Source organism: Ruditapes philippinarum, unplaced genomic scaffold, assembly GCF_026571515.1.
Source record: "Ruditapes philippinarum isolate M1 unplaced genomic scaffold, ASM2657151v2 ctg2667_1_1_1_1, whole genome shotgun sequence".
Classification (NCBI taxonomy): Eukaryota; Metazoa; Mollusca; class Bivalvia; order Venerida; family Veneridae; genus Ruditapes; species Ruditapes philippinarum.
This window is the reverse complement of record NW_026852562.1, coordinates 21,508-39,657: the sequence shown is the minus strand read 5'-3', so window position 1 is coordinate 39,657 and position 18,150 is coordinate 21,508. Positions and strand designations below refer to the sequence as shown.

The 18,150-nt window shown below is 31.9% G+C and overlaps 1 protein-coding gene across 2 annotated transcripts; it reads left to right on the top strand.

Moving 5' to 3' along the window:
- The first annotated feature begins 1,153 nt into the window (after positions 1-1,153).
- LOC132717024 (actin-like protein 6B) lies at positions 1,154-17,461 on the top strand. 2 transcript variants are annotated; one of them, XM_060700394.1, is made up of 14 exons: positions 1,154-1,298; positions 1,608-1,684; positions 4,008-4,170; positions 5,725-5,825; positions 6,614-6,711; positions 7,571-7,772; positions 8,482-8,568; positions 8,992-9,053; positions 10,175-10,189; positions 11,316-11,430; positions 12,702-12,782; positions 14,884-14,979; positions 15,987-16,073; positions 16,714-17,461. In XM_060700394.1, the coding sequence occupies exons 1-14, from the start codon at positions 1,274-1,276 to the stop codon at positions 16,792-16,794; spliced, it is 1,290 nt and encodes a 429-aa protein (XP_060556377.1). In that variant the 5' UTR covers positions 1,154-1,273; the 3' UTR covers positions 16,795-17,461. The 2 variants fall into 2 exon arrangements, with proteins under 2 accessions (XP_060556377.1, XP_060556385.1); XM_060700402.1 differs by lacking the exon at positions 10,175-10,189.
- The last annotated feature ends 689 nt before the right edge of the window (positions 17,462-18,150 follow it).

Here is an 18,150-nt window from a genome sequence, read left to right as displayed (position 1 = left end):
CTTAAAAGCAAACTCGTTTACAGAAATCCGACTTTACTTCTATTATATATAAGCACGATTTTTCCTGAATTTTCACGGATCAAGGTCAGATAGAAAAGATTGTGTGGTTGTCTATATCATATCGTTTTCTATCCTTATGGTAAACATATTTGCCAAGTATGTAGTTGTGTCAAAGTAGTCCTATTGGACTTTTTTGCAAATGCGTTTATATTCTGATGACCTTAAAGGTAACTACAGGTTGCCTTGGTAACGAAATAATGGATATTTGTCCAGTAAACGAAAACGCTCATCCCATCGTATCTCGGACTTATTGTAACAAAATAATCTGCTTTCATTTACGTGATCTACATTCTATTGACTAATATAAAGAGAAAAAGTTACATGCTCTGGTTTCAGGCATTTTCATAATAATTAATTTGCATTCTTTGATGAACATTTCGGAATATTGAAAAGCCTACAGCATGGTGGAAAATAAAATATAGTTATAACATTTGTCAGGTGATAAATTACCATCCCAAAAACTATGTATACACAATAATGTGCAAACTTACAAAATTTGAAGATAAAACTTGAAGACGTAAACAAAAATACATGTATATAGGATAACAAAACAGTTTAGGTAAGAAATTTTACTATAATTATACCGATATACTAGCTGGATGAAGATTACACGTTGTTATATCTAGTACTATATAGAGAAAAAAAAAGTCAAGCATTTATATAGCAACAATTTATTAACTACTCTAGGAACATGTCAAATTTATACCCACTTGCAACTACGTAAAAGCAAAAAACTACAAAATTGTACAATTTAAAACCCCTGTAAACCATTTACATGATACGGCATATATTAGCAATTAAAAGTATACAAACAATTGTACTAAAACTGAGGAAAAAAAATTGCACAAACAGATAGATGATATAGATCATATTAAAGGGACTATAAGCTAGAACAAGAACACACATTATATGTAAATAGAAATAATAAACATGCAGTAGTTGGTAGTTAATGAATGGATCGATGGATTAAACAAGGCATTGAATTAACACACATAATATATAAGCAGCTTTGGTGTCTAAGGTATGTTTCACCCTCACAAACAAATGGCACGTTACACTTGCAATGATAGCACGGTCTCCGTTGCACCAAAATCTTTGACGGGTCTTTTCGCTTTTAAGATTTCTTTCGGTTCGTTGCTTTCATTTTTAACCGGAAGTTTATTTTCGCCGGTGAATTTCTTTGTTTTTGGAATATTTAAACCCATCTTAAACAATGAGCGGGGGAGTGTATGGTGGAGGTAAAGTAACATTTTGATAAGATTTTTATAAGCAATTAAAAAAGATGTGGTAAACCGGAGGTCAAACTGCGCACGATAATTAGAGTCAACGATTCGTCCCACTCGGGATTCGTTCCATAATTAGGCCTAATTGTTTAATTGTTGCCCACTATAATTACAATCATGTTTTGATAAACTTCTGGAACTTCATAAAGACTGTATTTATAGATTAAGTTATTAATATATTTGTTTAAAGGGTAAATTCAATATAAATGAAATAAATTTACTTTGTATGAATTACAAAATGAAAGCTTAATTTTGAATTTTTAGATGAGGTTGGTGCACTTGTGTTTGATGTTGGTTCCATGTCATTCAGGGCTGGATATGCTGGTGAAGATACTCCTAAGGTATGGAAATGAAAGTTTGATAAAGTTTGAAATTGATATGTGGTGTTTCTAACTTTCTTTTTGATTATTCACAGGAGCTTGAAATTCTATCAATAATCGTTTTAAAGTCTGATTTAAAAAATCCATACCTTTATATAAAAAAGACATAGATATGTAATAGAAAGAGCAACCGAAACACGAGGCTATCTGATTTGTACGAGGGGGCTACGCCCCCGAGTATAAATCAGATTGCCGAGTGTTTTGGTGTTCTTTCTCTTTTTTATCATAGTCAAACATAAAAACACGTTCCATGATGTCACAATATGAAACCCCAGAAAAAAGTATCCAATGAATGAGCATCAGAATATGATATTTCTATCGCTATCCCTTTCTCTGTCGTTACAATATGTAAAGCCCAGACAAAATGAACCAATCAATGGGCATGCTCTGGAGTGCGGGTAACGAATACCTGCTCTCCAGTTAACGCACTGTGCATGTATATGTATACAATTTAACTCTGACACATCTTCAACAGAAAGATCCCCAAACTTTGATACAAATATTATATATAGCATGGAGCTTAATATTATGGAGAAGAAACTGGAGAAGTCATGGCGGGATTGTGTTTATACAAGTTATCATATGTTGCGGGATTTTCCGAGATTTGATGCATCCTGGGTAAAAGTAGCCAAAATACCGCCATATTGAATTCTGGGAGGTACATCAACAAAAAAGAAGAAGCATTTTCTACTTATATAAGAAGCAAAAGTTATTCATTCTAAAACATACAATACACATTTTTCACACAAATATTTCTCCGATGAAAATCCATGTTGGCAATGTTAACAATAATTCACGAATATCGTTGAAGTTTAATGAGAGTTCGAAAATTGGAGACTAGCTGCCGCAGGGCTCTACAAATCCTATAGTCTGACGTCCGGGACAACTCTAAAACCACTTGGGACAACTGACAATAAGCAGAAAGTTAGTCCTGGACAAGTCAAATTTTGACAGATGCTAATCTTGGATAACTGTAAAATTATGTTTATTAATACGACCCTTCACAGCATGGTGCGCCGGTAATCTTCGCCTGAGGCAATCAATCTCAGCAGTTGCTACGCTGATTAATTTTACATTGCCACAGGCAATAAAAATAGATAAGACACTAAATGTTTGATAAAAATCTTAAAGACAAAGTCCAACATTATTATAGACATGTCAAAAACATTATTAAGTCACAGACTTGGTCTTTGAAGTTGATATATTGACACAAGCAGACAGTAATTTGTGCCGTGAATTGCAAATTTGGAATTTTTTGTTTTAGGCTTTTTGATGAATTCCTAAGTGGAAAACAATATTAAAATATCCAAAAAGCATCTATTATGAACGCATTCGAACATACAATAGTCAAAATAGTATAATTTATGAGGAAAACAGAAAAATTTTCATTTGTCACATATTTTCGCGATGCCGATTTTTTATATAAATCGTGAGGCAGTTTTAATCAGTTTAAAGCTCTGCAGCAACTAGACATATTAAAAATCTTTTGTTACTTATGTTAAGATAAATAATGATGAGATTTGTAAGTATTTGAATAGTCTAATTCACTATCATATTTTATATTTCCCTACCGGGTAATAATGACTGTCTTTTTCATATTTACCAATTCCAATGTGAAATGTGGAAACTGAGGGAGGCAATGGCTAACTAGACTCATTTTAAAATAATTTGACTTAAATTTTCAAGATCAAGGATAAAAATTCAGGAAAAAAATAAAACTGAAACAAAACATATAGGCCTACACAGGCTATTGAACTTGAACAGTGCTGAAAGGTACCTGGGAAGAGTGCTGAACAATTAAAACTATTTATGTTCTATTTTATACTAAATGAAATACAAAATGTTTACTTCTTCTTTGGATATACACACTACGCATACTGAACATTGGGACACCGAGACTTGGACACTTGTAGTCAATTTTGGGACAACTCTATTTTGCTAGGTCAGTTGTCCTGGACAACTCTATTCCAAAAAAAATTGTAGAGCCCTGCAGGCTGGGATCACCGAAGCGCGCAAAGGCTTGTGGGTCTGAATCTGACTATCGTCTATTTTCGGAGCTTCCTATCCGTTGTATATATATCTGTGTATATAGGTATGGATTTTTTTTAATTGAACTTTTTAAGAGCGATTATTGATAGAATTTCAAGCTCCTGTGTGATTATTCAACAAAATCTATAAAGGAAAAATCTTACCTTTAAATGGCTTTTTAAGAGGGTGTCAGAATATGCGTCAGCAACAACTTTACTATTTTTCTCATTTAGCTTATACTTTTAACTTTATATAGGCCGAAATTCCATCCAGTATAGGAGTGGTTGAAGAAGCTGAGGTTGCCATGGAGACAGATGAGGTTAAGAAAGAAGCTAGCAAGAAATATTGTATTGATACAAACTCACTTAGAGTGCCCAGGAAAGGAATGGAAATACAGACCTTTCTTAAAGATGGCATGAGTATGTGTTATTGTATTTTACCAATCATTTTGAGACTGTTGTCAGATCACTGCACTTTACTACTAAAGTATATTTCTTTTGATTTAAACATATTTTATTGCCAAAAATAAGACATATACATACATGTAGACAGTTACAATACAATGACATGACATATTTGGCAAAAGGGTTGACCCACAAGTTCTCTCAACATTAGCAACGGGTCTTCCCTGGTATATTTCTTAAATTGTTAGTGATTTTTATTCAGTTTTTCATTTAATTTTTAAACAACCGCCATTCAAGAAATTTGTTTAAATTTTTTTTGTAGAATATCTCTAAAAGCTGCTTGCAACAAAATCATTCAGCACCTTCACTTCACTGATATACTATAAAAGCTAGTAAAATACAGTGTAACTTCCAAATTCCGGAACTTCTGAAATCCGGAAACTTCTGAAAACCGAACAATTTTTTCGGTCCCAATTTTTCCCTTCTATTTTCTAATAATATAATACTTCTAAATTCCGGAACTCCTAAATTCTGAATTCCGGACGATATTTTCGTAAAATTAGTGTCAAATCAATGCAGTTTTACCTCCAAAAACCGGAAAAATCCAAAGGTGTGAAATACATTGAAAATCGAGAATGTTTACCCCGCAGGAAGATTTTATCTCCCTGTCGATTGTTTACTAATTAGCGGTGATCGTGTAATTTGACACGCGTTAAAATCACAAACTGTGAAATGGTATGTTTGAAGTGATACGGTAAATCAAAGTAATTTACGGCAGTCAGTTAATTTGAAGTGCTTATTAGCGGATTAAATGACGAATTAATTGGACAATGTGTGCATCAAACGTCTTTAGGGATTTTATTGCATTTGATGTAATAATTTATTAACTAGCATCGGACGATATGTAGGTTTATGCAATTAACAACATTTCTACAAACTGATATGATATTACAGTAATGGCCACATCGTCCTTGACATTTAGTGATATTAAGTGGCTTAGTCTTGTCCACATTATCATAAACCTCTGAATTCCGGAAACCTCTGAAATCCGAACTTTTTGACAAGTCCCATGGGTGTTCAGTTTTCGGAAGTTACACTGTATATACAGTTCTTAAAATTGATAAAGTTATTGACCTATTGAGAAAAAGACAATTTTTGGGGGTTTTTTTTTTTGTACATATTTTTATATGTTTGCACTTACTTGTTTTGTTAACAGTAATTAATATTTTGCATATTTACAATATACAAGTATATTTATTTAAAAAATCTAATATGTTGATTATTTTTTTGTATCAGTAGTGACTTACAATCATTTCAATTTTTATATTGTATTTTATGTATTCATACTTACAATATTTATATGTTACATATATTCCATTTACAATCAGATAGTTTGATGAAGACCTTTGATTTTCAAAGTAGTTGAGTCACTTCTAGCCTTCACAATTAGATATACCAGATAAATTCCTTTTAAAATGAGATATACATTTACATGTATTTTAGGTAGGATATTTTTAAAATTATATATACGTGATTTTGAGTAAGACAATCTAATCTATGTATTGACAGTTGAGAACTGGGAAATGTTTGAGCAGATGTTAGACTATACCTACAAGAGACATATTCAGTCAGAATCCCAGGAACATCCTGTATTGATGTCAGAAGCATCTGTAAGTAAACTCTAGATTTTTAAAGGCCCATTATGCCTCAGAAATGCTTCTTTTTTTATTTCTCAAAAGTCTTTAAATTTTGATATAGTTTCATAGTATCCAAAAAGGTAACTTATTGGCAAATTACCTAAAACCATCTTTTTCATCTATTGCTTTTTGGCAATAAGTACAGTTATAGTGAATAAGTATTTTTAATGGAAGTCAAAATACTATGCTGTTTACATTTTGCTGCTTTTATTACAAATTACATCCCATTTATAGGTTGTTTCTTAGGCATAATGCACAAACAAAAAGTAAAAAAACTTTGAAACCTTTTTAGGGTGAAATACCATATATACATGTACTAGAAGTTAGTGTATTTCAAGGGCATAGGTTTTTAATCCTTAACCTGCTGAGTTTGTGAAATTGTTTTCTCCTGCTATGTATTTGGAACAGTCCATTTCAAGTTAAAGGGGTTTCAGTATCAAAATACAAAAATTTTGCCCAGTGGTCTAGATGGTCTTAATAAGTCCATTATGACTTTTACTTATTGTTACCATCATGACGACATTTATTATCGTATGGTCGCAAGTTGCCTCCATTTGTTTTTTTTTATTTACACTGATAGATAGAGGGGCAACTAGTTTTGGAAAACAATGTACAACCTGTAATGTTTAGTTTGTTTTGTATGTAGCTTTGTATTTATAAACTCTACTGTAGTAGAACTCCAACAAACCCATTCCCATTTACAAAAATATATTTCTGATTTCCAGTTACATAGATATATTTATGATGATCTTTTTTTTCAGTGGAATATTCGTGGGAAAAGAGAAAGACTTACAGAACTTATGTTTGAGAAATACAATATTCCTGCTTTCTTCTTGTGTAAAAATGCTGTCTTATCAGCGTATCCTTTATCATTAACCCTGACCGCACTAAATATCGTAAATGAACTCATCCAATTTTCATCCAATTTTCACTGAGTACAATCATTCATTGTTTTTCGGGAAATTTCAAAAATATTTATTGACTGAATAGCAAACATTGCAGACCATGATTTGACAGCACAGGTCTTGTTCTTCTCTGGTCACATGACCCAAATCTGTTGCCAACAGGAAACTTAAGAGTTAAAACCAAAGGGCTGAATATATTATTTTGTTTTCTTTTTGAATGCAGTTACTTACTGTAGAGCCTCAGAGAAATGAAGTGACATAAGATATGTTATAAAATAAAGTAACTTAGTCGCTTATACTTGTATTACAGGAACTTTTAAAGGTGCACTTTATAAATTTCATAAAAGCAGAAATGGCCACAATTTGTTTATTAAACCAGTTTCATATCGACTCTCATTCTTATTTTGGTGTTTTGACAACCAAAATGAGTTTTATAAGCCTAAAAATCTGCAACCTAATTGTGGCAAAATCTGAATTACAATTCCTGTATGCATGAGAAACTCTGCCTTTGTGTCATCCATAGAACAATAGAAAATCAATAAATATGGTTTTAAGTGTCAGTCGGATTTTAACGGTATATTTTCTGCATTATATAAAGGATGTTTTATATATATCGTTTTAACATTTTCTCATCTAAATAGCTAATTTTGTTATAAAGAGTTCTGCCTTAGTGTATGTTTATGACATTCTGGGTCTTCCTCTATAAGTGTAAGCTGTTAAAATTGAAAAAAATAACTTTGAGTCACTGTTTAAGTGGAAACATATTGAAGTGCCATTTTTCATACTTTATAAAAAATCCTTGACACCAGTTAGTTTTGCCAATGGAAGATCTACAGGTCTTGTGTTAGATAGTGGGGCAACACATACAACAGCTGTGCCTGTCTATGATGGATATGTCCTCGGTCAAGCTATTGTGAAATCTCCATTGGCAGGAGATTTCATCAGCTTGGAGTGCAGGAAACTCATGGAAGAATTAAACGTTGATGTTGTTCCACCATACATGATTGCATCAAAGGTAATAAACATAATAAAGTCTACAATATATATGAGTTTTTTTCCATTTTGCACAATTCTTCTTTATCTGGTACTTCAGTGTTGTTAAATTTTTCTGGTCCTTCTGGTACTCCAGCACTATTAAGTGTTGAAAATTGAGAACCGCTCAACCGGTGCTAGGGGGCATGAGATATGTTGCACTTTTTCATTATTCCTCATGTACAGACTCAAAGGGAGTCTACAATTTTCAAGTTATTTTGTTATGATTAATGCTTTCGAGGGATCACACTTTTTCGAGATTTTCAAAATATAATAATCAGTTGGTTTTTTGTTGGCGATTTTCACGCTTTTGTTGGCCATTTTCATACTTTTATTGGCCATTTTCACATTTCTATAATAAGAGTATTTTTTTATGAAATGAACATAAGAAGAAACTGGAATAACAGTTCAGATGTTTAATGATAGTAATAATTCTATATTGTTCTGACGATATTCCAATCTCATTAAAATCAGATCATCATTTTCACTCTGTTCCTCTTTGCTAGCAAAGGATATTGGAGCAACAGTTAGGGTATGATTTTAATGAGATTGATGATACCCAAGAAGTTAATCTCACAAGACAATATTGTATTTATAGGACTTGAAAGGTAAATAAACAATGCAGTAACCCCATCAGTCCATATGTTTATATAGCATTACATTATGTAAAATATAAATCTATGTTCATTTAGGAACCAGTAAATGATAATCAGCCCGCCAAGTGGAAGAAGAAAGATATACCAGAAGTGACCACATCCTTCCATAACTACATGGTCAAGGTTTGTATTTACAATCAAATAATAATAAAGTAAAGAGAGAGAGAAAAAAAAATCTCTACAGTGAAAAGGTCATACATGTATAAATGTTGAGATCTTATAACTTACAAAACTATTTTGTTTACAACATGTTTAATATTTTAATTTTTAAAGTGCTTTATAAGATATATCAAAAATTTTGGAAGAAAAAAGTGCAATAGAACAGCATGTTAATGTGCATACCGGTAAAGAGCCAAACCAGCCTGCTACTGATACAGTTTGTTGACAGACTCTATACTCTTGGCTGCTTAATTGCAGAATCTCAATATTAATTGCAATAATGATCAAATACAAATGTAGTATTTGATATAAATGTTTGTTGTAGAAAGTAAATAAGTTGTAAGATAAAAAAAGCAGTAAATGCACCTCTGTAATTTTATGTTTCAGGATGTTTTACAAGACTTTGCTGCCTCAATTCTCCAGGTTTCAGATGTTCCATTTGAAGAAAGGTGAGAAAATATCATTTCTATCTACCATATGTCATCAATGTACATGTACCAGATTTAGGGACATTGGTGCTTTTAAGTATTGATAGAGAAATAAACTTTTTTTTCCATCAAACCATAAAGTTTGTATCTATCTCAAAGTGATTTTATGCTGAAAAAGTTTCAAGCTACTTGCAGAAAAAAAAAGTATTGGTTATATCCAGACACACTATAAAGGTAAACTATATGACATGATGAAAATACAATTGGATTGATGATAAAAACCAAGAAGAAAAAGTGTCCAATACCGCTATTATAAATAAAGATCAAAAAATGATACATATCTATATATAGAACGATAAAAAAAGAAGGAAGAATATCCAAATTCAATGCTTATATGGAAAAATGAATTAATAAGTTTTGGTGATATGAATAACTTGAATTTCAATTTAATATATAGTAATATTTTTAGAGTAACAAAACTTTTAAAGACGCAAAATTGATCTGGTTTCAATACAGATTCAACTATAGAATTTTAGCCACAAACTATCTTCTCAAAAAAAATGAATATTATTAGAGAAAATGACTGTAAATTCTGCCAACATGAGCCAGAAACTTAAATACATTTGTTTTGTTTAATTTGTTTTATTGTGAAATTATTAAACAGTTTTGGCAACAATTACAATCATATATCAAAGAAAAATATAATATAAATTTCACTAATTGGAGTAATTTTGATATCTGTTTTGGGAATATTAATATAAACATCATCCTAAATAATATTATATTGCTAGCAAAACAGTACATATACTTTAACAGATTGAACAAAATAAGGCCTTCTTTGGAAATTTTCAAGAAACAAATAGTTTCTAGTTAAACTACTGAAAAATACAGTGCCAAACAGCTGTTTCAATATGAAAAATTTGAACGCTCATGGGAAATGTTTGAAAATTTAGTAAGTTAGTGAGACTGTGTAATTATTAATATATTATTAAGAAGTAGACACCCGTTGTTTAATTATTAATATTATTAAGACACTCCACTTTCCTGACAGACCTTCCATCAGTGAAGTTTACTAATATTTAGAGAATTTCAATAATTTGTAAGTAAATCCTCCATGTTTACACCTTTCTTTTTCTTTTTAGTGAAGACTTACACAGGTAAATGAAAACATTTTCCTCTGAATGAGATGAATTTTAACCTCAAACTTGTTTTTGCCTTTTCCACATACTTGTTGCTTTAAATTCAATAAATACATGTATATGCAACGCTGCTGTGTAGTAATATCTTTAGTATTATGTTTTAAATTGAGGTTATCTTTACTTTGTCTTCTTTCGCATATATAATTCGAAGAATAAAGGAAAATGTTAATTTAGCAATAGACTACTTTAAAAATTAAAAATTAAAAAAAAAACAACATTTTAGCTATTAATAATTAAATTAGCATATTAATATTGTATCTATTTAGTTATAGTGACGCTATGCCCATCCAAAGGGAAATAGTGAATAAACAGGTGTAAGTCGAAATAACCTTACATTTTTGCCATGATTTGTTTCAGTTTTTCAATATATTCCGTAACTCGTATGGCTCAAGGAATATTTTGGAAATAAATTCTATTTAATAAAAGTATGGGGCAGTCTTTATGTTTTAGGCAGATATATATTTTATCCAAAACTTTTTCTTATATCAACTGTTGTCCTGCACCATAATTATTGTCAATCTTGAAATTTATAGTCAATAAAACTCAACTTGACATTGAAAAAAATGAGCTTAATGTCATTTAAATGTTTGAAATATAATATGATGAAATATGCCATGAAATAATAATGTAAGGTACATTAGAGGATGGCTCTCCGACCCCACTGCACCAATTACGGGGAAAATCAATGGGCAACCTATGTTGCTGAAAAATTTAAAAAAAAAGAAAAAAAAGTGTCCAATACCTAGTGGTTAATGTGACTGACTTTGAATCAGTTGCCCCTCACCACTGTGGGTTTGATTTTTTGCAAAGTACTTTCGATTCTGTCATTAGATGGAGTTATCCAGCTGGCTTAAGAAAATTCAGTTTGTTTTACACAAATGCCTAGACATGATGGTTAACAAATGTCTTCCTCCACCTTCAAAATTTGTAAGTGGCCATATGACCTTTATACTTTCCAGTGCCAGTGCCCAGGCATAAAATCTTACAAAAGCATCAAACTAAGCAAAATATAGCTTGACTTGCTGATAAAATGTGAATTGAATGTTTTTATTTTTTAGTCAATCATTAAATATCTGTTTTACAGCGGAGCAGATAGCATGCCTTGTACACAATATGAATTTCCCAATGGATTCCACCGAGATTTTGGTGAGGAAAGAATTCGGATACCTGAAATGTTGTTTGACCCTTCATACATTAAGGTATGGTGTATTTTCAGATATTTCATTAATGTATATAAAGTATTTTAACCTTTTACCTCATATAGACGTGTTTTGACGGCTTTTTGCACCCCACCCCCCTTTTGAGGCATGAAACAGTGAAAAAAATGTCCTATTTAGGCCCCAAACACTGTTTTTCGTTTGAGGAATGTTGTTAAAAAAGTGATCACTTTTTCGGGATGTGCCTCCTTCTGTTTGGGGGATTTGAATGGGGGTGGCAGTCCCCCTCATCGCCAAGAAAATTTTGGACATGTGACAGGCTAAAAAAGGCCTCAGGTCAATCTTAAGGTAATGTGTAACAAAAACACTAAAAAGCCTTTTACACTATCTCAATCCATTGAGAAGTTGCAGCACTTTGAAATCAGTTTTGATGGGGAAAAACAATGCAAAATAGTGATTTTTTTCGCAATTCACGCAAGTCACTCTGTTGCCATGGTAACAAAATATTTAAGATTGAGCATGCTGTTACAGAGGCTATGGTCCAGTCAACATTTGTGCCAAGTTTCATCAGTATTGAATGATAATCATTTTTCATAGCATTTTGAACTTGTAACAGGAGGCTTTTAAATGAAAAAGGCCATTTTTCACGATATGCTCATGTGGTAAAAGGTTAAGGACAGAGGACCTATTAATTAGTGCAATTACTTTCTTTTCACTTGTGATTTCAAGCCACATCATGAAGAAGTATTTGAAACTACCACACCTACACACATCAGTATCACAAAGATTTTTTTATAACATGAGAATGGTTTTCAAGCAATTATCATAGATAACCCTATATAGACTGTAATCATTTGAATATTCTTGCAAATACATACATAAATAACATAAAAACCAGGCTTTTATCAGTTCCTTATTTACAGCAGGGAAAATCTTCATGTCATATTAAGCTTATGAAGGTGTATACTAATTTATTTTAAGTATTATATTTGTGGCAGTTTTTCAGTAAGGGCACAGCATTTAGCACAGGTTTTACTGAATACAGTTACAATTCTGTGACAAGCTAATTAAGATGAATGAAGTGTAAGCATGGAATTATTGATTAAATCTGAAAATTCTATCTTGCGGATTTAATTTGAATAATCTCCCCTGATATTAAAGAGCCCTATCTCTAGATAGCTCATGTATTGGCTTTCAAAAAGGCCTGATCTTGAAGATTATGATTCTTTGAATTTGTTTGATATATTATACATACTTCAATTTGCATATAAAACATTATAAACTGAATGTAAAACTGATATGTTATATTTCAGGATGTTCCAAGTAATTCTATGTTGAGTATGGGTCATGTGATCACAACCAGTGTGGGCATGTGTGACATTGATATTAGACCTGTAAGTTACTCCTTGATGTTTTCACCCTGCAGTGACACTGTAACTGTGTTAAATGGAAAGAAATTTCAACAAATGTGTGATATAAAGAATGTTATACATGTATCTGAAGGTTTTGGTACATTGCATTCAAAATTATAGAATACCATTATCTTGTAAACTTCACTTTTCTAAAAAGAAACAAATGTCATTCTGCAATTTTGATAGTCAGTGAATTATTTCTTGTATTCTGGTAAATTGGGAAAGGTTGGTAGTTTGGACTTGCTTTTCTGGTAGATGCATTACCTGAAAGTGAATTTGGATAGACCCACCAGCTCATTTTTTGTGTCGCCTCTACGGAGTAGTGGCGACATATAGGGATCACTTCTCTGTCGTCTGTCTGTCCGTCCGTCCGTCACAAAACTTGTCCGGACTACTCCTCATAAACTACTAGTGCAATTTCATCCAAACTTTACAGGAATGATCAGTACCAAGTCTAGTTGTGCATATTGTCAGCATTTTCCGGTTCAATGATTTTTGTCAGAGTTATGGCCCTTTAATAATTTTTAATTTTAAAGTTTGTCCGGACTACTTCTCTTATACCACTAATGCAATTTCAATGAAACTTTACAGGATTGATCTGTAGCTCAAGTCCTTGCGCATATTGCATGGGTTTTTCGGTTGAATGATTTTTGGCCGAGTTATGGCCCTTTGATAAAAAGGTGTTTTTTTCTGTGTGTTGCCAGATACACAAAAGCTTGTCCGGACTACTCCTCATAAACTACTGGTGCAATTTCAACCAAACTTAACAAGAATGATCAGTACCAAGTCTAGTTTTGTATATTGTTGGCATTTTCCGGTTCAATGATTTTCGTCAGAGTTTTGGCCCTTATATATTTTTTAAAAGAATTGTACGGACTACTCTTATACCACTTATGCAATATCATTGAAAGTTACTTTGAAACTTAACAGGATTGAGCTGTAACTCAAGTTCTTGGGCATATTAAATGGGTTTTATTAGTTGAATGATTTTGGCCGAGTTATGAGCCTTCAAGAAAAAGGTGTTTTTTTCTGTGTGTTGCCAAATACACAAAAGCTTGTCCGGACTACTCCTCATAAACTACTGGTGCAATTTCATCCAAACTGTACAGGAATGATCAGTACCAAGTCTAGTTGTGCATATTGTCAGCATTTTCCTGTTCAATGATTTTGTAAGAGTTATGGCCCTTTAATAATTTTTATTTTTAAAGTTTGTCCGGACCACTTCTCTTATACCACTAATGCAATTTCAATGAAAGTTTACAGGATTGGTCTGTAGCTCAAGTCCTTGCGCATATTGCATGGGTTTTCCGGTTGAATGATTTTTGGCCGAGTTATGGTCCTTTGATAAAAAGGTGTTTTTTTCTGTGTGTTGCCAGATACGCAAAAGCTTGTTCGGACTACTCCTCATAAACTACTGGTGCAATTTTATCCAAACTTTACAGGAATGATCAGTACCAAGTCTAGTTGTGCACTGTCTGTCTGTCTGTCCGTCTGTCACAAACTTTGTTCCAACATGAAATTGGCCATCATGAGGCGACACATTGTGATTACTGATCGCTCTTGTTTGTTAAAATTGAATCTATTAAAGTGACATTATGCCCATCCAAACGTGTAAAGTGAGTGAACTGGTCAAAGTCAAAATAAGTTTTCATTTTGCCATATTTCCTTTCAATTTCGCATAAATGATACAATGTAAAAAAATTTTAATGACTCACATGGCGCAAGAATATTTCTGTAAATATGAATTAACTGTAACATTCAGTTTATAAAAAGAAGTGGAGCAGTTTTTTTTATATTTTAGGCAGATTTATATTTCATCATAAACATTTTGCAATATAAGCTGTTGGTCAAATAGGATTTTAACAGTCAATATTTTGAAATAAAAAGTCAATTCAGCTCAACTTGACAATGAAAAACATGATCATAGTGTAACTTTAACTAACTCCTTGTTTCTCGTTTGTGTTGAGAAAGTAGATAATGTTACATGTAGTTAATTTGTATTTGTTTATTTGACCAATAACCTATTTGGCTCTTTTATGTAATATTTTATCACACTGTAAATATTTTAACCTATTTTTTTCAGAGTTTATACAGTAGTGTGATAACAGTAGGTGGTAATTCCCTCTTGAATGGTTTCACAGATAGGCTTAACAGAGATCTCAGTAATAAGACACCCTCAGTAAGTTTTCTAAATATATCATGTTTACACTTACTTTAAACATACTCAGTAGTGCCCTATTGTGAAACAAGTTCTTGCAATTTATATTACCGGAATCACATTCAAGCCGGCCATTCATTGAACTTAGTAGTACTGGTGCCATATATGAGGAAAGATGGTTGTGACACACCTAGGTCCAAGGTTATAGAAAAATTTAATGAGCACAAACTCAGATCTCAAGTATTTGATTTGTCCTAGACCAGCACAGAATATATATTGACCAATGGAACCAATGGAAATCCTGAGATTTGAGACAGAACTCAAATAAAAGTTTTATAACCACAAGGCCTCAATAGAGCTTGAACACATGATCTTTGTGTTAAAACATCTTAACCACTAGGTTCCATACACTTTGGGTACCAACCATATATGATACAATACTATAAACTGCAAGACAATAACAACAGTTAAATGATTCAAGTGAATTCAATGTTATAAGGAATAGATATGATTTTGTAAGTGCTGTAGAGTTCTGTATTTAAGTTTAAAGAGTTTGTTATATTATTTAACAGCATTTTCCAATAATATCATAATTTTTATATTTCATTAAGTTTAGAACTGTTATTTTGTAGCAATAAAAACTGCATATAGTGAAAATCAGTATCTATAAATATGGTCAAATAGACAGCATGTATGTGGGTTTTTTTCACCTAGATATGTGTTGGATTAACCTATTTAAGTGTTGTTTATAAACCTGAACAAATTGAATAAGACAGATAATTATGAAAATATTTAAGAGTGGTTAACACTTAAGACTAGTAATCTAATGATAGCTAGCCGCATGGGTTCAAACCAAGGCAAGGCGTTGTTTCCTTGAGCAAGAAACTTTACACTAACTCATTGCTCCGTACTGGTTGGTTCCAGGAATGGGTTAGAAAGTGTGTCTATAAGCTTATAACTTCCTACTCAATCAAACTAAAACTAATTCTGAATAAACCAAGACAGAAAATTTGCCTCATTTCTTACAGACAATGAGACTAAAGTTGATTGCAGCAACAGGGTCATCAGAGAGAAGGTTTAGCAGCTGGATTGGTGGATCTATCCTTGCTTCCTTGGTAAGTGATTTGTACGACATATATAACAGAATCTAAACTTAACCAAATTTTTTACTTCCCAAATTAGCAATTTTAGTGATAACTTTTCCGAATATCAAGAGGCTAAGGCCTTTTCCCAATTAAGTGAGAAAAACCACCAAAATTATATTATCAGTTGTAAACTTGAGACTTGAAATGAATTGTTGTAATGGAGTTTTACTGTAGGTTACTGTAGGTTATCATGGAATCATTATTTGAACTAGCCATTCAGAAGCTCAAGTTTATAATAAGTGCTAGTTTGCAAATCATTTGGGATAAAATTTAGGAGTAACAATAAAAATCAGGATCAGAACAGTTGGTTTAACTTTAAAAAGACCATGCAAAGTAATAAAGTTACCTTACTAAAAGATTTCATCATCTTATATCATTTCAAGTCCAATTTTAAGGTTACATTGAATGTTTAACATATAAATAATTGAGTATAAATTTTGAAATATGAATTTTGTAATTGATCTTGATCTTCAAGCAATAGTTAAAGTGGCTTGTTTGTACATATTGGTTGCAGTTTACCTGAGCCTCCATAGAAAATACTGGCCCATAAGTCAGTTAATGTCTTGCTATGCGACAGAATTTTATTTTGTTCTTACCTATCAAATTTCAGGGATCCTTCCAGCAGATGTGGATTTCTAAACAAGAATATGACGAAGGCGGTAAAAACTGCATTGAGAAGAAATGTCCTTGAAATGATAACAAATGTGACTTGGATTTTAATCTTACCATTATGTGTTCACTTGCAGATTTACCATAGTTTTCTTGGCTTTTTTTTCAACAGACTGTGTAGTTAATTGATTTCTGAGTGATACAACATATTAAAGATGGAAAATGTATTGATGTACATGCAGATACTGATGTTAAGATGGCAGAATTGTGAACAAATTCATCAGAACTGTATCATGCACAGTTGGAAAGAATATAATTTAATAACATTTAAAAAGTTAAAAGCAGAAACTATTTCAAACCAAGTTAGGCATATATGTTACTTGTATAAGTTACAAATTTCAAGGGTTTGGTAAAATATGTTTTTCAAAGTACAATATTGATGTAAACATGGTGTAAGATATATTCTTAACAATTAATTTGCTTGCTTAATTATGAATATCTCTTTAATGTACTAAGTTCTAAATTCAAAAGCAGGACAATTACACATGCTTAAATATATTTCTGTCTGGATTAAGAACAAATTAAGTTATAATAACTGGGTTTATTATCATGAAATCAAAGTTCATGTTTTCCTTGATGTACAGAGAAAACTTGCTATAGTTGATACAGATGTTGAAAAATGTGTAGATTCAATTGATGTGAATATGAAGTTTTTGTAGTAAAAATAAATATTTGAGTACAACACAGTGTTTTATGTGTTTTTATGTTTTCATGGAAACATGATAAATCTGGTTAGATATATCAGTGAAGGTTCAAAGTGTTAGACATTATGGATTTTGATACCCAATTTGATTTATATCAGCTCCTAAATGACATAAACTTTGTTTTGATACAGTCAAATTTTTATACTTTGCTTTGCTGTACGATTTTCCGTTTTTGTGTTGTCTTCATATCTAGGATGCTTCTCTTATTACACCGTAACCAAACTTAGTTTGGAGGGGATAGACAGACAGAAAGAAAGAAAGATAGATAAAGATGTTGAATTTTCAGTAAGTTGTCCCTTTTTGACATAAGCATGTCCTGAAATTTACATATCTTTGAAACCAGGAAAAACATTTACTTCAAGTTATGATATACACATGTACATGCATATGAAGAGTCGCAAGAAAATTCTTTTCATGAAATTTCACAACTCTACAGTCAGACAAAGTTATGGCCCCTTCTTATACTTGGATGAAGTTATTAAATATACATTTACAGAAATAACGGGTTTCAACTTGAAACTTTAATTGTAGTCAAAATACTACTTTGTTTACAAATTAATTGCAGCCTTTATGACATATGGATGCACATTCAGAGCTACTATCATCAGTTATTAATCTAACTTGCTCTAATACATTATTAAAAGATTATTAAACACATGTTTGCCCTTTCTAAA

Bases quoted from the DNA above. Each gene is read 5' to 3' on its own strand.
- LOC132717024 (XM_060700394.1), top strand. From the start codon at position 1,274: ATGAGCGGGGGAGTGTATGGTGGAG. The intron at 7,773-8,481 runs GTAATAAACATA...ATGTTCATTTAG, and splicing joins CATACATGATTGCATCAAAG to GAACCAGTAAATGATAATCA. The intron at 12,783-14,883 runs GTAAGTTACTCC...TATTTTTTTCAG, and splicing joins GTGACATTGATATTAGACCT to AGTTTATACAGTAGTGTGAT.